The 27,085-nt window shown below is 39.2% G+C and overlaps 1 protein-coding gene across 4 annotated transcripts in view; it reads right to left on the bottom strand.

Annotated features, from left to right (window-relative positions):
• The window catches only part of AFF2 (ALF transcription elongation factor 2), a 495,721-nt gene that overhangs the window by 321,361 nt on the left and 147,275 nt on the right, over positions 1–27,085 (bottom strand). For 2 of the 4 annotated variants that reach the window (XM_010349740.2, XM_010349738.2), the window contains exons 2-3: positions 19,810–19,930; positions 8,642–9,502 (exon numbers count right to left, since the gene is read on the bottom strand). In XM_010349740.2, the coding sequence (XP_010348042.1) occupies positions 8,642–9,502; positions 19,810–19,930 (982 nt within the window). Of the gene's footprint in view, positions 1–8,641; positions 9,503–19,797; positions 19,931–27,085 lie in introns of all 4 variants that reach the window. The other 2 variants (XM_010349739.2, XM_074392139.1) reach the window with 1 other exon arrangement.

Consider the following 27,085-nt stretch of genomic DNA (forward strand, 5'->3'; position numbering starts at 1 on the left):
GATTGAGACCATCCTGGTCAACATGGTGCAACCCCGTCTCTACCAAAAATACAAAAAATTAGCTGGGCATGGTGGTGCATGCCTGTAATCCCAGCTACTCAGGAAGCTGAGGCAGGAGAATTGCCTGAACCCAGGAGGCAGAGGTTGCGGTGAGCCGAGATCGTGCCACTGCACTCCAGCCTGGGTAACAAGAGTGAAACTCCATCTCAAAAAATAAAAAAAAAGGAAGGGGAAAGGGAATGAATGGCGGACAGAGATTTCAAGGGAAGGAAGGTATCATATAAAATAGCCAGTTCAGCATTAATTTAGAAAGATCCTTGGGAAAGCACACTGGAAAAGACTGGATGTTTAAAAGAGAAGAAATGAGATATCCTTTCTTGTAGGGAAATAGAGAACAAATCTGGAAAAGCTCATAAATTACTGCTTGAATTGATGAAAACAATTGTCTTGAGAGAACTCCTAGTCTCCTATGAAGCCAAAGTAAAGTGTCAAGTTCAGCATAACATTTTGGTTACCACATTGCCTACAAATTCAAGAGAACTGACAGTCTGGCTTTCGAGTTCTCTCACTTTGGTCATACATGCCCACAGCTGCAGATAAACTGGCCTATCCTTATAATACAGTTCACATTTTTCTCACTTCTCTTTTTTGTATATGCTATTATCTCAATCCATCACTAATATATACACATATGAACTGCTCTCCAGATGCCTCTTGAACTACTCTATTACCACCCAATATTAAAGGCCAAGTTCAAAACAAACTTCCCATTCATTCTCTGCAAAATCCTCGCTGGTTACATCTACGTGTCCCTGTCTGACAAATCATTCTTGCTATTGTGAGAATGGTCTCAGTCTCCTCTCTTCAGGACACCTTTCCTAATCACTCCTTTCCTAGCATCTTCAACCTTTCCATCACAAAGAATGCAAATCCAGGCATTCTGCTTGTATTACTATCAACTACACATGCTCAGTTGGAGACCACTTCACTTAGCTTAGGGAGACACTAAAGTTAAGGGAAATATGAAGAGAAAGGAGGAATATGATAAGAAAATGAATTTGAACACCAATGAGACCAGTGAGTTGGAAGAGTTAGAAAAAAGCATAAACAAAATGCAACTATCAGGGGATGGCCTAGCAGAGAAGAAGATACAAAGCTTTCTAGATTCCACACAGCTATAAAACAAATGCTAAGTAGTTCAAGAGTCTTTTCTGGCACCCTAAAAGTATAAAGATATCAAAATATAAAGATACACTTCATTTTGATGGGGTTGGCAATAGTCCAGATACAGCCTTGGACTGAATACGATTTTATTTTCATAAGAATGCATCAAAAATAAACTGGTGATACATATCAAGTGATATGGTTTAACTATGTCCCCACCCAAATCTCATCTTGAATTGTAACTCCCACAATTCCCACACTTCATGGGAGGAAACTGTGGGACCAAATTGAATTAAAGGAGCAAGTCTTTCCTGTGCTGTTCTTGTGATAGTGAGTATGTATCATGAGATCTGAGGGTTATCCTAAGGGGGAGTTTCCCTTGCCAAGCTCTCCTTTCTTGTCTTGCCTTGAGATACGTGTCTTTAACCTACTGCTATGATTGTGAGACCTCCCTAGACACATGGAACTGTAAGTTCACTAAATCTCTTTCTTTTGTAAATTGCAGAGTCTCCAATATATCTTTATCAGCAGCATGAAAATTGACTGATACAGTAAATTGGTACCAGGAGTACAGTGCTGGTGAGAAGATACATGAAAATGTGGAAACAACTTTGGAACTGGGTAACAGGCAGAAGTTGGAACAGTTTTTAGGGCTCAGAATAAGACAGGAAAATGTGGGGAAGTTTAAAACTTCCTAGAGACTTGTTGAATGTCTTTGATCAAAATGCTGATAATGATACAGAAAAAAAAAAATCCAGGCCTAGGTGGTCTCAGATGCAGATGAGTTACTTGCTGGAGACTGGAGCAAAGGTAACTCTTGTTAGGTTTTAGCAAAGAGACTGGTGGCATTTCGACCTTGCCCTGGAGATTTGTGGAACTTTGAACTTGAGAGAGAGGATTTAGGATATCTGGCAGAAGATATTTCTAAGGAGCAAAGCATTGAAGAGGGGACTTGGGTGTTGTTAAAGGCATTCAGTTTCAAAAGGGATACAGAGCATAAAAGTTGGGAAAATTTACATCTTGACAATGTGATAGAAAAGAAAATCCCATTTTCTGAGGAGAAATTCAAGTCAGCTGCAGAAATTTGCCTAAGTATCAAGGAGTCAAATGTTAATCCTGAAGACAATGGGGAAAATGTCTCCAGGGCATGTCAGAGGTCTTCACAGCAGCCCTTCCCATGACAGGCCAGGAGGTCTAGGAGGAAATAATGGTTTTGCAGGCCAGGCCCGGGGACCTCTGCTCTGTGCAGCCTAGGAACTTTGTACCCTGCATTCTAGTCACTCCAGCTATGGCTAAAAGAGGCCAAGGTACTACTTGGGCTATTGCTTCAGAAGATGGAAGGTCCAAGCCTTGGCAGCTTCCACATGATGTTGAGCTTCCACATTCTGGACCTGCAGGTACAGAAAAGTCAAGAACTAAGGTTTGGGAACCTCCTCCTGCAATTCAGAGGATGTATGGATATGCCCGGATGTCTAGGCAGAAGTTTGCTGCAGAGGCAGGGCCCTCATGGAGAACCTCTGCTAGGGCAATGTGAAAGGGAAATGTGGGGTCAGAGCCCTCACAGAGTCCTACTGGGGCACCACCTAGTGGAGCTGTGAGTAGAAGGCCACCATCCTCCAGACCCCGGAATGGTAGATCCATCAACAACTTGCACCATGCATCTGGAAAGGCTACAGACACTCAATGCCAGCCCATGAATGCAGCCAGGAGGAGGGCTATACCCTGCAAAGCCACAGGGACAGAGCTGCCTAAAACCATGGGAGCTCACGTTTTGCATGAGAATGACCTGGATGTGAGCCATGGAGTCAAAGGAGATCGTTTTAGAGCTTTAAGATTTGATTGTCCTGGCCGGGCGCGGTGGCTCAAGCCTGTAATCCCAGCACTTTGGGAGGCCAAGGCGGGTGGACCACAAGGTCAAGAGATTGAGACCATCCTGGTCAACAAGGTGAAACCCTGTCTCTACTAAAAATACAAAAAATTAGCTGGGCATGGTGGCGCGTGCCTGTGATCCCAGCTACTCAGGAGGCTGAGGCAGGAGAATTGCCTGAACCCGGGAGGCGGAGGTTGCGGTGAGCTGAGATCGTGCCATTGCACTCCAGCCTGGGTGACAAGAGTGAAACTCTGCCTCAAAAAAAAAAAAAAAAAAAAAAAAAAGATTGACTGTCCTGCTGGATTTCAGACTTGCATGGGGCCTGTAGCCCCACCTCCGTTTTTTGGCCAATTTCTAACATTTAGAATGGCTGTATTTACCCAATGCCTGTTACTCCATTGTATCCAGGAAGTAACTAACTTGCTTTTGAATTTACAGACTCATAAGTGGAAGGGACTTGCCTTGTCTCAGATGAGACTTTGGACTGTGGACTTTTGAGTTAATGCTGAAATGAGTTAAGACTTTGGGGTATTGTTGGGAAGACATGACTGGATTTAAAATGTGAGGACATGAGGTTTGGGTGGGGCTGAAGCAGACTGATATGGTTTGGCTGTGTCCCCACCCAAATCTCATCTTGAATTGTAACTCCCACAATTCCCATGCTTCGTGGGAGGAATCCAATGGGAGGTAATTGAATCATGGGAGCAGGTCTTTGCTGTTTTGTTCTCATGATAATGAGTACGTTTCATGAGGTTTGATGGCTATTATAAGGAGGAATTTCCCTGCACAAGCTCTCCTCTCTTGCCTGCCACCATGTGAAATATGCCTCTCACCTTCCACCATGATTGTGAGGCCTCCCCAGCTACGTAGAACTGTAGGTCCATTAAAAATCTTTCTGCTGTAACTTGTCCAGTCTCAGGTATGTCTTTATCAGCAGCATGAAAACAGACTAATACATCAAGTGAAAAATTCTTAGCATGAATTATAAATAGCAACTGGATGGCCTTCCATTCAGTGAAGCAGCTGTCTCATTTCTGTGTAGCTGCATGGACATATCTAGAACACCAATGGTAATATCCCAGTATTCTCTGCAGTTGTCACAGAAGGGACCTGAGTTTATTCTCCATCTCATAATAAATAAAGGTAATTGTACTTCCAGTGTTCACTGCACAGGATGTAAAACAAAACAGGCACAATCACAAATGTCAGCAATAATTTTTCAGCTGGTTGACAAAGCTAACCACTAAAATAAGCTACAGACAAATCCTACATAATTTCTATTAAACTTTTCTAAGGCATCAAGTTTTGCAGCAATTGGAGCCTCAGATAGCCTTAGATCATAGGCAAGAGCAGCATGTAAAGCAAATGACCCTTTAGGGATATGACACTCTACACATTAGCTTCATAATTTCAAAAGCTTATTGACTTAGGATGGAGACACTTAATATGCAATATCAATCCTTTTCATGTGTATATATTTACTTGGCAAACTATACTAATAACAAATTGCACCAAAATGCAAAACTGTCTACACCAGCAGATTTTTATCCTAAGGTAAAAATAAACAAAAACATCTGTAAATAAATCATGTATAAAGCTACATTTATTAACAAATTCATTTCCTAATAAAACACCATCTGCAAGCAACCCTATGTTTCCACTTGATATAATTAGGCCTTTTACTGTTTTCAGATGCAGTTCTCAGAAAATTCTTCTAAACCCAACTGCAGAACACGTCAGCCTTTTGTTATTGTCGTTGCCAGGAATGTTGATAAATTCTGTGACATGAAGTTTTGTTTATTAATTATTTATTTATTCATTTTGAGATGGAGTCTCACTCTGACACGAGGTTGGAGTGCAGTGGCACAATCCCAGCTCACCACAAGCTCCGCCTCCCAGGATGAAGTGATTCTCCTGCCTCAGCCTCTCAAGTAGCTGGGACTACAGGTGTGTGCCACCACGCCCAGCTAATATTTCTATTTTTAGTACAGACAGGGTTTCACCATGTTGGCCAGGGTGGTCTTGATCTCTTGACCATGTGATCTGCCTGCCTCAGCCTCCCAAAGTGCTGGGATTACAGGCATGAGCCACCGCACCCTGCTGACATGAAGTTTTTAAGCAAATTATTTGTTAAAATGACATGCCTCAATTGAAAAGCTGACCTTTTGCAAAAAAGTTGGTTATACTTCTAATATCCTTATTGTTGATACAGGAATTCTAAGAAGCATGGAATGTTTCAAGAATAAAAAATAAAAATTTCCCCACTATATACTCAATATGTGGACACATAAACAAACATGGGCATGCACACTTGCACATCACAATTCAATAGTAGTTTGTGAACTCTCAGTTCATAAATATAATGTTATCTGCTTAATTGTACATCTTAGAATGCTGTCTGTTTTCTGGCCATTCAACCCTCCCTACAAATGCACTTAACTAACACTCATCAACCTCCTGTCACTGGAGACAGGGAAAAAGTTGAGAATGCTCAAATAAATACTGTGATTGCTCCATGGATAAGCCCTTTTGGTAGTAACTCAGAGTAATGCTACCACTCATCAAAGAGAGCTACACTGACTATGGACTCAGAACTCAGTGCCCAGAACTTCTTGGCGCCAGGAACTGGGGTTGAATTCTAATGCTAAGTGCTTTTGAAAAGTGCATCAAGATTTAATAGGGTGAATTTTCAGACTTGGTCAGTTTTAGCCACATAAATTCCATTAGGTTCAAAGCTCCATAATGCTCCACCCTGTCTATATTTATGCTGGCATTTTAATCTGCACCCTCCTAAGCTCTCTTGTTGGGCTGTCTAACCTCTCATTTCCTTTCCTCCTATTTTTGGTTTTCACATTACCCTTGGGTTCTATGTATGCCCCTGCCTTTAGGGCTTTAACCATCTCTCTACTCTTCTGTCAAATCCTTCCTTGAACCCCATATTTTAAAATAAGTACTTTCTTCACTGATCTCCTATCATGACTTTACTGCACCTGGCCCATTTTTCATGCAGACCTCTACCAGGTCTGTTTGTACCATTACCAAAGGCTGCATTCACATAGGCTGCTCCTTGGATAATCTTCTCCAGATCTGATGACAGCTCAGACTATCTTTGAAAATGTACCTCTCATTGGTGTGCCAGAGCACTGAGTGAAAGCATGAAGTCATTTCTGAATCTGGGTCAGCCATTTTGTGAATGCATAAGAGAGAGAATTACAACAGAGTAGATTTCACTGGGTCTGTGATCTGTCACTCCACTAATGAGGTATGGAAACAGGCTGACTGACTGCTTTATGGGGCAGTGCTATTTCCAGATCAGTTCTGGCTGTACAAGGAGGAAACAACAGCAGATACCAGGGCAAAAGAAGAAACAAGAATGATATTCCCACCACCCGTTATACTTATACTTTTTCAAAGCAGATCTCTTTTTGGTTTTTAAGTATTAAAGCCTGTATTAAGTCATCCAGTAGAAATCATGGCTAAGATTTCTCAATGACTGAACAGGAGTAGAGCAGAGTAAGAAACAGGCTGACGGAATACAACTGAAAAAGATATAACTCATAGTGGATTTCCTACCAGTTGTTTACCTTTGTACATGTTAGTTGATTAACACTGTGGCTTGGAAAATGTAATCAAGTAACCATTTTTGAAATTCATTCATTCAACAAACATTTATTAAATATAACTATGTGCTAGATATTTGCTAGGCGCTTGGGATACAGAGAGAATGAGATATTCCTTACTCTCAGCGAGCTCACAGTCTAGTAAGGAAAGAGAAACATAACCAAATCACTAAAATACAATGAAGTCGGTGCCAATCAGGGCATATAGAAGGTGCTAGAGGATGCCAGAGGAAGGGGTTTTTAAGCTGGGGAGGATGGGGGAAGCTTGCACAGAGAAGGTGACAAACGACCAGACCTGAAAGAGAAACAGGACTTTACCAGGAAGACAAGGGAAGGTGGGGAAAGACATTTGATGCTGAGGGGACAGCAGGCCAAAAAGCAAGGAAGCGTGATAAAGCATGACATGACAGGGAACTACAGGTAGTCCCATATGGCTGGGGTTTCAACTGCACATGAAGAAGTAGTGAAATATGTAGCCAGAAAGGGAGTATGAAACTAAAGGGTGAAGAGCCTTGTATGTGTGACTAAGAAAGTTGGACTTTACCTGGAAGTGATGAGAAGGCACTGAAGAATCAAAAGTAGGGAGTGACATGGTCAGATCTGCCTGTTAGATGAGCCTGCATGGATGGTTTGGAAGAGAGGTGAGACTAGAGGGAAGGTGACCAGTCAGGAGGGGCTCTCACAGCAGTCCACTGAAGGCTCACAGGTGGTTCAAAGGCAGTGGGGGTAGAGGTGACAGACTAGAGAGATACTTAAGAGGAAGCTTGACAAGACTTGATGAATGATGACACAAAAAGCAAAATCGCCTCAGAAATGAAACAATATTAAAAACATACATTCAGAAAATACAGCCAACAGCCCAGGCCTCCCTCCCTTTGTGTTCCCATTGTCCTCTGAAATCACTGCATCTGCTGAGGATAAATAAAGGAAGATTCAGGGGCTTATAGGATCAGACTTCTCTAGATACCACTAACTTGGAATCTGTAACCATTCAGACAGACTGCCTGTCACTCCTATCGAGTAAGATTTTAAGCCTACTTTCTTCCTCTGTGTCATTTCAAGCCTTTAGTCACCAGTGACAGGAATCCAATCTAAAAGCAGTGGCTTCTTCCAATCAAGCTCTTGAGATGCAGTAGACAGCCGCTTACATGGTGGTGTCTGAGAGGCAGCACCATATATGCTCCCCACCCAGGGGCCACAAGGCCTGGAATCCAATCATTAGCGATTCATTCCTTGGAAGAGGCTTTGGTCCCTCTGGACTTCTCTTTTACAAAGCAATGATTCCTGAGATGGGTAGGATAGTCATTCTAAACCAGTGGGGTTTTGGTTGATCGTAATGTCTTTTGCTTTGACAGAAAGGATGAAGGCAGAATAAAAGGGCTATGTAGATACCTGTGGAGGAAGGCGATGTAGAAGGGAAGATTGATGGATACGGAAGATAACATTAAGATCTTGCCAAGGAATAGCCCTGTAATAACTCAAGAAACTAAGATTCTTAAAGAATGCCTTCTATTTCAGATTCCAGCAAACCACACTTGCACAGTCTTGTACTTTAAGGAACTTCTGTGTTTTAAGTTTAGAATATGTTTAGAATACTGAGTAGTGAAGGTTTATAGTGACTCACAATCTTCTCATGAACCTCATACTACTTATGACCAATTATAATCTCAAATGCTATTAATTTGTATATAATACTACCACAACTGTATTTTATGATACTATTTTATAACTCCAACTTGTCATTCATTCACTCAGACCAACCTTGTCTTTTGCCATTCCAAATTATGGAGATTTAACTGTATTTGTAGCATGTTAATCAGTCATGTCACAAGTGACAGAAGATCAAAAAATTCAGACTCTGACCTTGGAGAGAATCCTATACAGCTCAATAAGGTAAATGAGAGCTGCTGGTAAATACTGGATTATAGAGGTTAGAGCAGAGAACTAAAAAAAAGTGAAACCAAACGAAACTTTAAAAATTACTTACTTCACTTGTTTGGAGGATGGTGAACTTTGGCAGTTTAGTCTTTGAACAGGCTGCACTGGGTTTTCCATCCAAGAGTGTTCCAAATGACAGATTCCCAAAGCTGTTCTCAAATTCAATTGAAGGTTTCAGTGTTGGAGAGAGGTCTGGTGCCTGGTCCTGGCCATCCATGGGTCTGACGTACGCAGTTGGCTTTTGCTGCCCCATGCTTGTTTTGCCGTAAAGCCCTGGTGGGAAGTTTTGAACTGAAAGGCCACTGCTGGGAGCTAACAAAGAGGACGCCACTAGGGGAGACCCAGGAGCTTGCACGGCAAATTCAGATTCTTCTGGTGAATTGGATTGAAAGATTTCCTTGAAAGCGTCTTCTCCACTGGACTTAGCATTGCTGTCTTCCTTTGCAGATTGGTTTGACTCTTCAACTTCTCCAATCTGGGGCTGTTCAGCTGGGTACACAAATAAGTCTTCCAGTTTGGCTTGAGACTGGTCCTGTGTCAAAGTCTGCATCTTGTTTGGCTGACCACTGGCCTGGCTTGCCAGTACAGTGCTAGGATTATGACTATCACGTGACCATTCAGGTTTCGATTTTCTGTTGCTGTGTATTAGAGTTGAATTCAGTATCACAACAGAAGGTGGAGGCATTGGTGCTGAAGGATGGGTGTTATCCTGGTGAGGTGGAATTATCCTGTTCTTCTGTTCTGGAAAAAAGCTTGGTTCATTTTTGTTGATGGGAGTTTGGGACACAGAATTCTTTGGAATTCCCACTAGATGATTCTGATTAGAATGGTTAGTTAGCAAATCCTTCATTTCATCATAGTTTCCAAGCGTGTTCTGGACTCGGTTGGCAAGTGCATCACCTTTGTTTGTCTAAAATAACAAAAAGATGGGGGTGGGAGGAGAGAGAATGAATAGGTTTGTGTTTCCTAATGTTAATGTTTCAAACAGATGCCCTAAGTAGACTAGCATATGTGGTTCTTTAAAATTGTCATGCTGCCATCTAATTTCATGCTTTTCACGTGCTATGTAAGAAAAAAAAATCAATAACACTATTGAAAAAGCCTCTTGGAATGAGTGGGTATGATTAACATTTGTATACTCCCTAGCCAGTCCTTAAACATGTTCATTGAGAAAAAGTTTTAAATTACATCATTTATTAATTTTATTAGAAAAATAACTTATTCTGTGTCAGATGAGCTGAATTGCTACATTCTACACTGTGATTAACTTCTTCTTACCAATCATTGGAGTTATAATGGAATGTTCTACCTATAAATATTCTTGAAATATCAGCCTTTACACCACATTATACCATGAAAAAGGCTTAGACTATTGGACAAGAAAATCAGTTAAATTGTGCTACCATGACTATACTAAGTTTAGAAAAGGCATGTAATTAAACAGCATCTAATTGAGCTATCTTATGACTAAAGTGAATCTGATTTCTTCCAATCAGAGAACTGTATGAATTACTAGTGTCTGCCTATATATTCTGGAATGACTGTGCTTACATATTGATGATTCATACTCATTTACTTTGAAATGGTGCAATTGTTCATCAACAGTGACTCAAGCCCTTCTGTGTCTTTTCAATGATTAAGGAAAATTTCTTCAAGTGTTTAAACTGTCATTTAAGTAAACCAAAACAAAGTTATCTTTTCAAAGTGATGTTAGCCTAATGCATGACAGTTACAGAGGCAACTAAATCATTTTATGGACAATGAGTATACCAGCTACACTACCCCCTGTAGTATTAGTCCTGTTAAAACGGTTGTGATTATTTTTAAAATAATTGTGTTCCTGCATGGGGTTTTGTAATACAGAAAGCAAAGTTATCATGACTTAAAAACAGTGATTAGCTGTATACTTGGAAATAACTGATGAAAGCTCAGTTGTTCATCCCCAAAAGCGGCTTGCTTTATTCTCGCTAAAGAGGTAATCAAAACAAGCTGCTGAATTCCAAAAGCCAAAGGACTTTTTTTGTACCTAGGCTGCACTATCCTGGCCCAGGATGTTGCAATGATAAAAAGTTACCAGTATTCAAGGAGCCATCTGCCAACCAGGCCACTAGATGGGAAAGATACCACCCTATGTGACCTTCAAGTCCCCTTCAAGTGAGCCGTGGGCACACTTTCCATGCACAGGAGGGAGTGACCATCTAACCATTGATATACTCTTTGCTGCAGATAGTTGTTTAACATCTAAGATTTTTTGCATGACTTTAACATAGCCCAGTCTCCTGGTATACACAGGAAGTATACCTATCTAGGTCTAGCATCTCAGTGTAAACTTAGGGTGTATGGCTATGTGTTTTCCTCTGTATGTGAAGATGGGAGGATATACAAATGGATAAAGGGTGAAGTGCCAGAAATGGGTGAAATCTCCTGGGGAAATAAAATGTAGAATGAGAAGATGGAGACTGGCAGAGAACCCTGGGAAACATCAACCTTTAAGAGACTAAGAGAAAAGGAGCCAGCCAACGATACCAAGAAGAAACAATCAGAGAGAGACAGAATCCAATTGGGAACCTTGGCCTCATTATTAGCACCATCTCAATATACCACATAAAGTATCTAACTCATACCGTGTGTGTGAAACCATATGATACACTTCCAAAGAAATGAGGGCACCAGGAGACATATAAAATCAAAGATTAAGGAAAAGTATGCTCAACATATGATAAGGGAGCTCTGTCAGGAACAGGGATTTTTAGAAATCAAATAACTATGTCGATTTTAGTTTGCTTATCTTCCAATCATATATTGCATCATATGCAACCTTGGTACCGAAGTAGTGATTAAACAATTAACATTCCATATAATCCTCAGCTGAATAATCACTCTGTTTTCAGAAGTACATCCAAAAGACATGTTTAAGACTTATAGATGGGTAGAAGTCACTTTTATTTCCTAGAAGTCTCTAGGTTTGTCATTTTTAATGGCAGGAATTACTTTTTAGCACAAACAAGAACAAACTCTTTGTATATAGTGGTCTCCTTCAACTGAGTTGCACAATGAACCACATGGACAGCAGCCAAAACCAGGCTCTCTGTTCAGTCTCTAAATTTAAAACAAACAAACAAAAAAATTCATTGTGCTGAAGGTCTAACAAGAATCTGATGCAAGCTTTAAACATTTGCAGGCTGTTTTGGCCTGTCAAACAGATTACCTCTTGGATCAGATGTTTGCCTCATGAATAGTGATACCTGGTCATATTCAAGGATCTGACCCAACAAGGGAAAACAGCACCATTTCACTTCCCATTGGAAATGCCTTCATTTCATTATATGGCTTTCACAGAAACAGAGCTCTGCAAAGTCAGAACCTTGTCCCTAGGTGTCAGGGAGACCACTGTAACACTTCTATGCCCTGAGAAGTCATTCTAGTCTCTTTAGGGAAACATAATCAGGACCCAAGAACGTCAAACCTCATTTGCTTACAAGCAAGCTAGTCAAATTCTTCTTCTTGTTTCAGCAGTAAATAAAAGAGGTTCATCTTATCCTCAGTAGGGAGAACCTTGCCTACTTTGTAACCTCTCTTCATTTACATTTACTTATAATGATCTGGGTTACTAAAGCAATCTTAGATATATTTTTCCATATCTAGGTTTTAAAAATATGCTTGAAATGAAGAGAACTTCTAAACTGGCCAATGTCTAAAACTGTGTCTATGTGAACAAAATTAGAGGAAAATTGAAATTTCTCTCAATACGTCTAGCAAATCAACCTTTGCTACAAAGTGTATACTACATTCATGATATATTTTCTTGAATAAAACTATGAGATCTTAAAGGTCAGAGACCACATTTTACTTATTTTTATATACCCAAGATGTAGCACCATGTCTTGTGCTTATCAAATACTCAATAAATTTTACAGAATTGAACAGGGTAAATTAAAATTCATACCCTGTCTATATCAAAATAAAGACTTTGCAATAGCTAGAGCCAAAGGTACATAAATAGAAGGCAAAAATCAGGCTAACTTGGTTACTATGATTCAACATTAAATTGAACTTTGAGTTTCCTGGTAGCTAAGGCAAAAAGGAAAAGCTCGTAGATTACAGAATTATCTTGGATGGAAAGAAGCATATCCTAATTCATTAAATGAGACAAATGGCTGTATGATAATAACATGTGAAAAGGAATTCCTCTCATTGATATGTTTACAAGAACATTTGAGCAATAAAACAATATTTGGGGCCTCATTTTCCAAGATGATACAAAGATGTATTCATGTGACTTTTTCTTATGATGACTAACTCAGTGAAAGTATGTCTGCATGTGGACTTAGCGGTCTAGGCTAATACAATCCAGGAGTGCAGGTTTCTTGCACACTAATGACACAGGAGTGAAGCTGTGATAACCTGGAGAAATAGAGGGATGTCATCTCCCTTAGACTAGCTTCATCATAGAGCAATTGTCTCAGAAGGACTTGTGACAGGAAATGCATAGCACACAATTCAAGGTTGAGTTCACTGATGATGCTTTCTGAGTTGCTGATTGAAGGAAGATCCATATGCTTTGCATAACAGATGTTCTGTGGCTACAAATAAGAATTATCGTAGTAGTTCTTAAGACAGACACTGGTAAATCTGAGACCCACCTGAGGCAGGGTTATGCACAGAGGATGCGTGGACACAGAGCCTCAAGAAGTTCACCATTTGACAATTGGCACATAATTAGCAGTCCAGTCCAGGTTGTCAGAGTAAGCACTCCACCTTCCCACCATTGGAGGTAGGTAACTGTCAATCAGTTTTAAAATTTCTCAAGATGGAGATATGAGAACCACTGAACAGAAAACCCAATGGGGCCTGAAATACATTTATACACACCTACACAATGTACTCTCATTATACACCATAGCAACTTCAGATTCATACTAAATGTTCTTTTTCACTCTCCAGAGTTTTAGTAATCCTATTAAGAAGCAAAATAGTCTTGGTAATCTTGATTGAACATTGTAAACATGACAAAAATAAAATTCAGCCATTTCAGTCAATGATATGCTTCTTTCAATTTGGCCAATTATTTACTTCCCGGTCTAGATAATTGGTTGATTCTTTAAAGGTAACCTCTGCAGCGATTATTTTCTAAGTAATCACAATTTCTCTATCATCAAGAAATGCATTTTCCAAGTATTTTTTTTTTTTTTTTTTGAGACAGAGTTTTGCTCTTGTTACCCAGGCTGGAGTGCAATGGCGCGATCTCGGCTCACCGCAACCTCCGCCTCCTGGGTTCAGGCAATTCTCCTGCCTCAGCCTCCTGAGTAGCTGGGATTACAGGCACGCGCCACCATGCCCAGCTAATTTTTTAGATTTTTAGTAGAGACGGGGTTTCACCGTGTTGACCAGGATGGTCTCGATCTCTCGACCTCGTGATCCACCCGCCTCGGCCTCCCAAAGTGCTGGGATTACAGGCTTGAGCCACTGCGCCCGGCATTTTCCAAGTATTTTCAAGCATAAATTACATGTCTGGTTTGTGGCTCATGATTAACAGCATTTCTTCATTTAAGCTTTTTTGCCTCTCATTACTTCAAGAAATGCAAACTTCCTTCAGTTTGCTTCTAATGCTATCTACAAATAAGTAGTATAATTTCATTGCATGCAAGACTAATGTGCTAGGAAGCTATTGTGCCATAGTATTTCTTTTTAATAAAAGTAGCAAAATAATTTATGTTTTGAAGCTCATTTTTTTTCTTTTATTTTATTGTGGCTAACATGTGATTTATCAATTTGTTTTTCTCTAATTCTAGTATTTTTGCAGTTAATCTCTCTAAGCTCTAAGTTCCTATTTGTTTTTTTTTATCCTAATTCTAACCATAATAACTGAATTTATATAGCACTTTACAGATTTCAAAGCAAGGTTTCCCAGATTATTTCACTTTGATCCTTAAAACAACCATGTGAGTCAGCAGAGTAGCTCTGGCCTCCATCTGGCCTCTACCTCTATGTGCTCCAATACAAATGACCTTGGGTAAGCCACTTAATAATTATCTCTGCACCTCAGTTTCCTCATTCTCATTGGGCTATGAAGAGCCATAAAATGTTACTATTCTTATTAATTACTATGATTCACTTCAGAAAAGAAAAAGAAAACCTCTGGATCAGAGAAAGGGAGTTTCTTTTCCACCGTCCCTCAGCAGGTAAGCTTATCAAGTTTTCTGACTTCCTGTCAGAGGATTAATAACTTCCTGTTACAGATACAGAATCATACAGAACTGGATGCAAGGTCTAAATTTGCCACGTATAAGGATATAAAAATGCAAAGAGCCATCTCACTTCTCTGAGTTAAAATTCTTCATGGAAAACATGGGAAAATTACATACTCCAGTTGTTTTAAGGGCTAAATGAACACATACATAAAACCCTAGAACAATGCCTAGCACACATTAAGCTGGCATCCACTTGGTACATGCCCATTCCTCACCAAACTTACTGCATTAACATAGAAAAGTCAAATGGTTTCACATTTTTCAGGCACATTTGAAGACATCCTTCTCAGCAGCATAACACAAACTCCAGTTTAAAAATCGTATGCTACAAAAGCAGACCAGAAAGAAGTTTCCTATCAACAACCTAATCCAGGGGTGGTCAGCATTCTCTCCATTCTGACAGTGGTAGAGGCAAAGCAAAGAAGGGAAAGAAATCAGCCAGGAACATGAGAGGTCACCATTTATCTCTCTGCCAAAAATGAATAATAGGTCCTAAAGATCAGTGTTCATATTGGCTAATTTATGAACCACTGACGCTTTTGGACAGGTGACTGGACCTTGTTTTAGGCTTCAGGATAGCAAGAACGTTCCTGAAAGTTTTGATCCACCATCAGGAATTTTTATTCTAAATTTGATAAGCACTCCCACTACCACCTTAGGGAAGAGCTGTGGTATGTGTTCATTTCTACCAGTGGACCATAAGCCAGCTCTAGGACTCCCATGACCACTGGATATGCCAGTATCCAGTCTTGGTCTGGGGAGCCTTATGGAGGTGCAACATCAGTTCTACTTTTCTCTTACTCCTCAGTGCTCTCTTAGAGAACCCGGAATGTGGATGTAGCACAAGATGACAACTAATCATCAAAGCAAGGGTGAAAGAAAAATAATTATTAGATCAGCAAGCACTAGCATTATTCTTTTCCTTCACAGTTTTGACTTAAGAACAAAGGTTTTGGTCAGGCACAGTGGCTCACACTTGTAATTCCAGCACTTTGGAAGGCCAAGGTGAGCAGATAATCTGAAGCCAGGAATTCGAGACCAGCCTGGCCAACATGGTGAGAACCTGCCTCCACTAAAAATACAAAAAGTAGCCAGGTATGGTGGTGTATACCTGTAATACCAGCTACTTGGGAGGCTGAGGCAGGAAGGCTGAGGCAGGAGAATCACTTGAACCGGGGAGGTGGAGGCGGCGGTGAGTCGAGATCTTGAATATATGGGTCTGAAACTCATGGGAGTGATCAAGAAAGAAATTTAGCTGTTACTGTCTTGTAAGTGTAAGTAGAAGCTGTGAGAATGACTACCATCACTGAAGAGATTATGGAGTTAAGAGGAAGTACAAATAATTCTTGAGTGTAGCACCACTACACTCCAGCCTAGGCAACACAGTAAGACTCTGTCTCAAAAAAAAAAAAAAAAAAAAAAAAAAAAAAAAAAAAAAAGATTGCACTACTACACTCTAGCCTGGGCAACAGAGCGAGACTCCATCTCAGAAAAATAAAAAATAACAAAGATTTTTCCCCATCAGGAAGCACAAAGGTAACAAGCTACTAATCACACAATATGCCCTGCCCGACACTATGCTAAATATTCCCATCAATGTCTCTACCTGATGTATCCTTATAATATCAAGACAGATGACTTTTGAAAGCTTCTCAAAATGTTAGCCAGGCATGGTGGCTCACGCCTATAATCCCAACACTTTGGGAGGCTGAAGCGGGTGGATCACAAGGTCAGGAGTTCTAAACCAGCTTAGCCAAGATGGTGAAAACCCGTCTCTACTAAAAATACAAAAATTAGCCAGGTGTGGCAGCGGGCGCTTGTTAATCCCAGCTGCTAGGGAGGCTGAGGCATACAACTGCTTGAACCCAGAAGGCAGAGGTTGCAGTGAGCTGAGATCATGCCATTGCACTCCAGCCTAGGTGACAGAGAGAGACTCCATCTCCCAAAAAAAAAAAAAAAAAAAAAAAAAAAGAAAACTGAAAATGTTCGTAAACAGATTTTTTTTCCAACTGCCTACTCAAAAATACACTGCTAACATTTAAAAAAAAAATGATTACATATAACAGGTCTTATGAAAAGATGGCATTTCCCTTAAAAGTACAAGACCATCAATTCATCATGACTTAAAATTATGAAGGGAGAATAAATCAGGAGTTCTTCACCTCATTATAGTGTCAAGGATAGTATGGATTTGGATTTTAAGAATAAACCTTTTGAGTAAAGCTCATTTTTCTAACCCATCCAATGATAACGTGTAAAACTTATCTCCTTGTTCCTTCTTCACCTTGAGAAAGGACAAGGCACTTACCATTCTTTGACCTCTCTTCCATCTTTTGGAGAAAATGCAAGAAGCCCTGACTTTTTTCACTTCCGTAATTTTCCTTCCCCTCTCCTGCCTTGTTCTCATTCTAATGTTCTGTATCTACCTTCCACCTCATACCTCATGATTCCTCAACTGCTCTCCATCTTGTATCATTTTTAATCTCCATTGGTCCCTTGCTCCACTTAGCTTCACCCTTCTCTCCTGTATCTTCCATCTTCTCTTTCTCCATTGAAGTTTTTGCTCCTCATCAATCTCTGAACATGTTCACGTTTATCTCATTTTTCTAAAAAGCTTCCCTTTATATAATTCCTCTCTTTATTTTCTAACTTATCTTTCTTTTTTCCTCTATGCAAAACTTTTCTGCAAGATCTTATCTACATTGACTGTCTCACTTTCTTTACTTAACCACTTCCCATCTATTCTCCAACCCCTGGCAGTTTGGCATCCTACAATGACCATTGCCATCTACAAATAAAACAACTCTCACTAAGGTCATCAATTACTCCTTAACTGCCAAATCCAAACAGCCACTTTAAAGTTTTTACCTTTCCTAACCTCTCTGAGGCACAGCAAATCATTCCTCCATAAAATCCTTTGTTCCCTAGGTTTCTATTAAATATTTCTTTTCCAGTTCTCTTCCTACCACACCGATCATTCCTTTGAAGTTTCCTTTCCTGGTCTCTGCTTTTGCCAACTCTTTTACCCCTTAAATGGTGCTACTCTCAAGAATTATTTGTACTTCCTCTTAACTCCATAGTCTCTTCAGTGATGGTAGTCATTCTCACAGCTTCTACTGACACCTACAAGACAGTAACAGCTAAATTTCTTTCTTGATCACTCCCATGAGTTTCAGACCCATATATTCAAGACTATTGAATAGGTCTCCCCTGATAACTACCTAGCATCTCAAAGCCAACATGCTCAAAACTAAATTAATTATTTTTTTCTCTACAAGCACCAACCCTGTTCTCCTCTTGAACAACTTGTTCATGATATTACCATCCTCTCAAATAAAAAATTTGGGTATGATTAATTCTTAATCCATGCTCCCCACATGCGATTAGATACCCAATTCCATCATTTCAACTTCCTTACTCTACCTTAAGTCATTCCTGACATAAGCTCCCTTCATCAATTACAGTAGCTTCTTTATCTTCCCTTAGTTTTCCCTCCCTCCAACCAACTCTCCACACTGCCCAACATCATCATTCTAAACTGTTCATTTGTTCTGGCCATACCCTGACTTAAATAATGTAATGTTGTGGTTTTTTTTTTCATCATGTAAAAAATTATGTTCATACTCCTCAGAATGACTTTGAATACAAAGTCTTCACTGATCATTCCCTTGCTATCTCTCTGTCACCATGGAGGCATGCCATAGCACTGGTTCAAATGATCTCTGCAACTTGACTCTAACTCCTTGAAAACAGAGACTATGCTACTTCTCTTTGTACACAGGTCTAAGGCAGTGACTAGCACACAGTTGGCCTTCAAAAATCTTTGTTTAACTAATTATATGTCTAAATGTATACCTCCAACTAGTATAAAAATTAACCTATTGATATGGCAACACTGCTTTTCTGTGGATCATACTATTACTGACAGATTGAAAACCAGAAGCGTAGGTGACCTAAGTTTCTTCAGCAGGTTTACCACACTTGAAAGTTCCTGGAATGTTTCAACCAAGAGTTCCTTACTTGCTCTAAACAAGGCAATGAGACCCTCCTCTCACCAGTCACCAATCCAAACAGCTTACTCTCCACCCCAAAGTAATATTTGTGCCTATGTTGTCTTCCTTAAGAGCTCCCCTTTTCCAAAAGTCACTGTCCCTTAAAGGATGCTCTTCCAAAATCACAACTCTTGAAAATTTTCTCCATTTTTGTATTTCTTACATCATTTTTGTTTTATTACAGAAAATTATACTGCTACTATATCTCAGTAAAAACGAACCAGCTGCCAGCAATTCAATAAGTTTCTTCCATCATAATCTCTTTTCAGTCACCTCTCATCTCTACCCCAAATAGAAAGTTAAGAAGCAGTCATTGTAAAATCAATACTTGTAGACACAGCAGTTTGGTGATTATTGGAGCTACACACTAGCCAGAATACCACTAGAAATTCAACCTAGCTATATTACCCACCTCTGGTTGAGACAATCTTCTAACCCATGATTATTAACCACCAGGAGAAATGATTGGCTTTTTCCTTTATTCTAGAACAGTGATTTTCAAAGAGCACTCAAACCACTGAAGAGCTGCCCAAAATGGCAAAGAAAAACAGTGGCCTTGCGATGGATGATACTGATTGGGAAAAGAAATAGACATCTCCATTGACATTCTGATGAAGTCTTCAGGAGCTGCCTACTGACAATCACAGCAGTAGAAAGTGTCAAGGGGGCATTCCTTGCTGTAGGAAGTGTTGGGGCAGAGAGGGGCTCATTCAAAACAGGAAGTCTCATAAGCCTCTCTTCAATCATTCTGTGCTCCCCAAAGAAAATGAAATTTGTTTCTGAAGACTTGTAAAATATATTCCCCTGGAAATGAGTTGGATACTTTAAACATAAATTAAATGTTGATTAGTCAGTTCAAAAATGTAATAAGCAACCATTTTCCAGAAAGAAAAAGTACATACATATTCAGCTACCTTGTATGGCTCTCCAAAAAGATCAAAGCCTGAAGAAAAGAGATCGTCTTCTTGCTGGACTTCTTGATTCCTCCGCTCCCATTCCCTTTTCTTAAGTGCACTACGGTCTTGTTCATAGTGGCTGATATGAAAAGTAAAAGAGAAAAAGATTAATCAGGCAAGTCATTTACATTCCCCTTGTTGTCAATAAGAAGAAAAAAATTCAAGTCAACTTGCTGCCCAAGTTGACACTGCATAGAGAGCAGATAATCCTTTTCATTACAGCTATTGAGTTTAAGATGCTGACCAGTTCTTCAGAATGAAGAAGAAAGCAGACACTTGCTTATTTGAAATTATACTCATGACAAGCAAGTAAAGCAAAATATTCTTCCCTTGTCCTTGTTTGATTATTATAAGCAATTACATGCTCCCCAAAAGTCAGTCCACGGTGCAGAAAGGTACTAAATTAAAGTTGCACTGTGTTGCCAACTACCTAGAGCTCAGAATCCACAGATGTCACCAAGTCCTAAGGGAAAGGAATTATTAAAGTGTGGAGCTACAGATAAACTGAAATTCTGTCCTGAGCCCATGGCCAAAGTGAGCCTGTTTGAATGAACTCACAGGGGAATTTAAGTACATTTTCAGAAGTCCACACACAAAAAAATCACCTACACTTCTTTTTGCTTGGTTGTTGTGGTGTTGGTCTTCTCATAATTTTCTTCAAAGGTGAATGGAAGCCTTTTTGAGAAACTCTTCACAAAAAAGGGGATCTGACTTGAATTAACAAATGACTAACTGTGGATGAAAAAAAGGTGTCAAAAGCCTTTAATGACCTTAATGCACAAATGTTTTATAATGCCTGTGACTCTCATCACATTTCAGGCTTTCCAATTGGAGGATCAAAAGCTTCTAAACAACATTTAAGATACATTCTGGGCCTTTCGGATTTACAGAATGGATTGCTTGTTTACTAAGGAAACAATTATTTTCTTCATCATGCAAGACTGCAAATTAAACCATAATCTATAAGTCTTGCAGTGGTGTATCTTTTATTTTATTCATTGGGCTTTTTTCATGCTTTTGGTGTTAACCTTACCCAGGGTACATATATATTGGGCAAATTTAAATTACATAAATGTCCATGAAATGCCTAGCAGATCTTGGATAAATGTTGTTTTTTTTTCCCCATGTTAATATTCCCATGTTAAGACTTAGTTAGATAATTGTCATGCAAATGAACATAATAGCTAAAGGAATTACAAGAGATTTACTGATATAAAAGTACAGTTGATAGGCTTTGACTATATCCCAAATCTTAATATCCATCATTGTAGGCTAGTTTGCTCAGAGTATCATAAATTTAATTTACAAAGTAAGAACCTAGAACATAAACTATCTGCACAGCTTAACTAGTTGTTGATAAACATGGAGTGTACACAATCCCACTATACTTAATCTTCCACCTTTCTTCCCAGAAATCATTGAACTGTCAAGTTCAAAGTGACTTTGATAACTTCACCTCCTGGATAAAGAGCACTCATTTCTCCATTTAAAAACAGTGACAACATTTATAGGATGCTTAAATGCACATTATACTTTCATAATAAAAACAATGTCAGATACATTAAAGTTCACTAGGCCACTCATGACTATATTCAACAAATGTTATCACTGCCTGAGCAAAGCAAAGAAAACCTTCAGAGTTCTACCCAAAGCCAGGGCCCCACATCTAGTCCTCGCCTGGTCAAGGAAGATGCCATGTCCAGATACTGGAAACCAGCCTACCATTTGTAGTCTCAGATGCCCTCCACATGTATCAGGTTTTCTAGTATCATCTTTGGTTTCCATTCACAAGTTGAAATCAGAACCCCAAACAATTGCTGTGTGTCTCAATGTCTTCACATTGGAGATTGACATGGACACAATCAGGCACAGTAACATCTTCAGTCCATTAACTGGGGAGCTTGTGACTGTACCTCAACAACATAAATTGGCTGTGTGTAGTCCAATCCCATCAATGTGTCCAAATGTAAGAAAGATTGGGTGTTAGGGTGGGAGTAGAGTAACAAGTTAAAGAGATCTTTAGTGAGGGTGGGGTTGTTGCAAAGAAGAAGGGCACTTAATTTCTTTGCTTTCCATAGCGGATTATTATCTACACACAAGCAAGAACCAAAGTCTTTTCTTTCTGAGTAATGTGAGTGAGATGTCAGTTTTCTAGCTATCTGTTCATTTTGTGCACCTGACAGCTCAGAATGACAGGCCCATACATCACATTTAATTCTCCCGTGAAGAGAACTGAAGTGCTTTGGTCTCTTGGCTTTGCAAACTACCTTCTTTCTCCTCTGAGGGAAAGATATAATTAAAACCCTGAAGGAAAAAAAAAAAAATAAAGGAGAAGGAGAAGAAAAGGAACTGTGCTTCAACTTGCATGACAACCTTTCAAACGACCAGCAGTAAGGGCACTTTCGGTGCTTTAGCTCCAGCTTTGATTTGTTAGGAGGCTCTTGGCTGCATTTTGCATCAGTTCATTAGCTACCAAATTCCAGACACAAATTTGAATAGCAGATTGAGTGTGCACACGGGTGTTATCTGTTGCAAGCAAAACTGCCTGCTGCATTTTTTAACACATCCAACAAAGAACAGTTAATTCTCATATCTCTGGCAAGAGTGAATTTAATCTCCACAGAGCTCCATTGCTCTTGGAAGGCAACCAAATATCTCCAACTTTTTCCTTTCTTGCTCAGCATGGCGTTGTATTGAAGGCTTCACGCAGCGAGGTCTAATGAGTAATGAAGTACACGGTGATGAGGCTTTCAGTTTATAACGCCACTGATTTCTGACTGAAACCAACATTACTAATTTGAAGCACCAGCTAATTAAAACCACAGCTATGTATTTAGCCTCTTGTTATACCTACTGCAGTTTATAATTATGAGGACCTCTTTATCTACTCAATTACATTTCTTATGATTCAGGCAGTTTGTGTTTGAACCTGTGAGCCCTGCAGAGGCTGCAGGAAAGCATATGTCTGTCCCCTGATAATTTGATATATCGTATACACCCAGGCCTGCTTTCCAAAGGAAAAAGAGCCTCCTCCATAGTCCACAAAGAAATGCTCAAGCCAAAAACCTGAATTAATCATCGTATCATTGGTATGAACAATTCAAGTTTATTCTCCGTGATGAAGACAGGACAAACTGAACTGATCCTATCAAGCAGCATAAAAACTCATCTTCATATTGAGAAGTTAAGCCAAAAAGCTCAACTCAGGTATTCACCACTCTTAGCAAGTTGAGATGTTTTTCCAACTTTTTTTCTCCTGGATATAATAAAATTGGTCACATTATGATAATACAAAAACTGACTACTCAAAACCAAATTTACTATGAATTATCCAAAGGCCTTAGGTTTCTCTCTCTCCAGGTTACCTTTTTTGAATCTCTGTTTCATTGATATCCACACTAGCTGACTGGAAAAGGTCAGAAAGAAGACTAATTACAATTAAACTACTTTGTTAATCATTCTGGTATAAGGCATGATGGTGAGAAGCTTCTCTCTATCACATAATTTTTTTTTTCTTTGAGACAGAGTTTTTACCTCTTGCTGCCCAGCCTGGAGCACAATGGCACAATCGGCTCACTGCAACATCTGCCTCCCGGGTTCAAGTGATTCTCATGCGTCAGCCTTCCAAGTAGCTGAGATTATAGGAACCAGTCACCACTCCTGGCTAATTTTTTTTTTTTTTTGATTTTTAGTAAAGGTAGGGTTCCACAATGTTGGCCAGGCTGGTCTCGAACTCCTGACCTCAGGTGATCCACCTGTCTTGGCCTCCCAAAGTGCTGGGATTACAGGCGTGAGCCATAGAGCCCGGCCTGGAACCTTTATATTAGCTATGATTTCACCCACCTGTATGCTTCCCTGGCCTCCACAAACAGATGAACTGCCCTCATGTACAAAAGAGGAAACTAAGGCCCTCCTAAAATGAAGAGAGGGAGCTTTCTCAAGCCATCATAAAGCTAGTGGCAAAGGAAGGTCTGAATCTGTTTCTTCCATCTTCAAATTCAAGTAATATCTTCTCCTTTTCTCAGACACTTGAACCTTATCTTGTATGTAGATAACTCTCATTTTGCTCATTAAAAGCCTCAGGTCGGAGGTTGCGGTGAGCCGAGATCGTGCCACTGCACTCCAGCCTGGGTAACAAGAGCGAAACTCCGTCTCAAAAAAAAAAAAAAAAAAAAAAAGCCTCAGGTACATTGGTGGGACAATAAAACACAGGGTACATGTAGATTCCCTGAGATCTAGAAAGTTCAGTTATGCCATATTCATTAGTGCACAGTGGTAGTCCACGCAGGCTGACAATGCAGGCTAGTCTTTTAGAACAAAGACTGTTTAAAACAGGAAGAGAATTTAGCAATCATCTAGTCTCAGTGCCCTCATTTTACAGATGAGGAAATAGAACTAAGGAAAGGTAATGGGCCTCACAGCAGGCTTGTCCGAGAACTAGGAGGCTGGAACTCAGGCTTTCATATTCCCATGCTATATGGTTTATCCCTTCTGCCTCCTGTGTTTCCATCATACTCCAGAATGAAGATGAGCCTCACATGCACTCCATTTATCACCTTTTCTTAGGACTGCACTTTATTAGAAATTGCCAGTAGGGAAAAACTTTAGGAATTTAATTTGGATTCGAGTATAGACAAACCATTAGTTTCCTTATATCGAAATGCACAGACCCTAAAGGGATTGTAAAAATTAACTGAATCTGTAGGGAAGAGCTGGGGGAGGGAGAGTATAAACCAGTTTCAGCACATTTGGTTCATATATTTCATGAAGTCTAATACTCATTGTTTACCTAATTTGGTTATTTTATAAAGCTACTTGGGGAAACTTTTTAAAAATTGATATTTTAAAATGACAAATTTGTTTTAAAATACTGCTACTATATGATTTACTGTAGCAATGGTGTACATGAAGGTAAATAATTCAGCCTCATTTGTTTTCCAGTCCAACTGCACTTAACACTTTATTTGGCTAATGTCTTTGCAAAAGCATAAAAACACATATTTAATCCACTCAAAGGACAAACATAAGCTATCATTCACTTCCATGGCTCTTCTGAATGAATCACTGCCTTCTATAACATGTGTAGATATTTATCCATATTACATGTTCCAGAGTTTCAGGTGGTACTTTTTCTATACCTAGTCGTATTTTGAATTTGACACTGATCTAATCTCTATGTAACTTCTTTTTGTTAAGAAAAGAAAATATCTGCTATCCAATATCTTCAAACTCAAACTTAACTTTAGTAAAGTGCTAAATCAAAACTATAAAAACAGCTTAAATAGGCCATCAATATTTTTTGTACAGTCTTTTTGTATTTTCTTTTTTTTAATTTTTTATTTATTTTTATTTTTATTCTATTTTTTTAATGCATTTTAAGTTTGGGGGTACATGTGAAGAACATGCAAGATTGTTGCATAGGTACACACATGACCAAAACGCCAAAAGCAATGGCAACAAAAGCCAAAATAGACAAGTGAGACCTAATCAAACTCCACAGCTTCTACACGGCAAAAGAAACAGTCAGTAGAGTGAATTGACAACCAACAGAATGGGAAAAAAATTTTGCAGTCTACCCATCTGACAAGGGGCTGATATCCAGAATTTACAAAGAACTAAAACAGATCTACAAGAAAAAAACAAACAAGCCCATTCAAAAATGGGCAAAGGATATGAACAGATACTTTACAAAAGAAGAAATACAGGAGGCCAACAAACATATGAAAAAATGCTCATCATCACTGGTCATTAGGGAAATGCAAATCAAAACCACATTGAGATACCATCTCACACCAGTTAGAATGGTGATCATTAAAAAATCTGGAGACAACAGATGCTGGAGAGGATGTGGAGAAATAGGAACACTTTTACACTGTTGGTGGGAGTGTAAATTAATTTAACCATTGTGGAAGACAGTGTGGTGATTCCTCAATGACCTAAAAATAGAAATTCCATTTGACCCAGCAATCCCATTACTGGGTATATATCCAAAGGATTATAAATCATTCTACTATAAGGCCATCAATATTTTACACATATAGAGTAATAACACAACAACATTGGATCTGGAGGCGTGCAAAAGAATAGAAGGTGACTGGTCTTAGAAAAGAACTTCCAAAATCAGTAGAACCTCCTCAGCCATATTTAATGGCAAGGCTCATGAGGAGCTCTGCATACAACCACTCTCTCCAACAAAAGAGCTGTCTCCCTACAAACACTGTCTATCATGAAAAATAATCAAGAAGAGAAGGAAAAGATGAGAAATACACATGTTTTTAGCTCTAGAGAGCTGCCCATTTGATAATTCCAATTTGTTTTTGATTTTCCTTTATATCTGTGTTCTTTGGCAGAAACAGGCTTAATATTTCAATGTCGGAGCACCCTGGGACTATCTCATCCTCTCCATTTCTGAAAATGGAAGCAAAGATTCAGCCCATCTGCAAAGCCTGTCTAATCATCCTCCAATTAAGTCAGGCAGACCCTCCAAGAGCCATCCCTCCTACCTTGTTTCTGTATCCCCTGCTTTGCTTCTTTCTAGTCCTCTCATTTTATTAATAACAGCTTAAGATATAACTAATATAGCATACAATTTCACCCATTTAAAGTGTACAATTCAGTGGTTTTTAGCATATTCACAGAGTCTTGAAACAATCACCATGATACAATGTTAGAATATTTTCATCAACTCAAAAGGAGGCTCTGCACATTTTAGGTATCACCCTGCCCTGCAATCCTACCATCCAGCCCAGCCCTAAGCAACCACTAATCTACTTTCTCTCTGAATGAATTTGCCAATTCTAGATACTTCATATACATGGAATCATGCAACATGTGGTCTTTTGTGCATGGCCTCTTTCATTGTGCATTAAGAGGGCTTAATCTTGTTTTTTTCTAATGATTTAACCAGGATTCTCTGTTTCCAATTAGACTTTTCCCTTCTTATTATTAGAGGCTTTTAAGTCACTGCATCCTCCAAGTGAACACAAATAACCTTTCTATACATAAACAAGCAATGGCCAATGCAAATGTCATGAGGAAAACATATTTGCTTTTTGCAAAAAAAAAAAAAAAAAAAAAAAAAAAAAAAAAAAAAAGTGTGTGGCTTAGGCTTTGGACAAAATTATTTTGACCGGCCTATCAAAAACTCAAGAAGATGTCATCTCTCTAACAAATACCAAATACTCAAACTGCAAAGATATTTAATACACTTAGAAATGGTAAAACCCTAGTAAAA

The sequence above is a fragment of the Saimiri boliviensis genome, chromosome X (genome assembly GCF_048565385.1).
Source record: "Saimiri boliviensis isolate mSaiBol1 chromosome X, mSaiBol1.pri, whole genome shotgun sequence".
NCBI classification, from domain to species: domain Eukaryota; kingdom Metazoa; phylum Chordata; class Mammalia; order Primates; family Cebidae; genus Saimiri; species Saimiri boliviensis.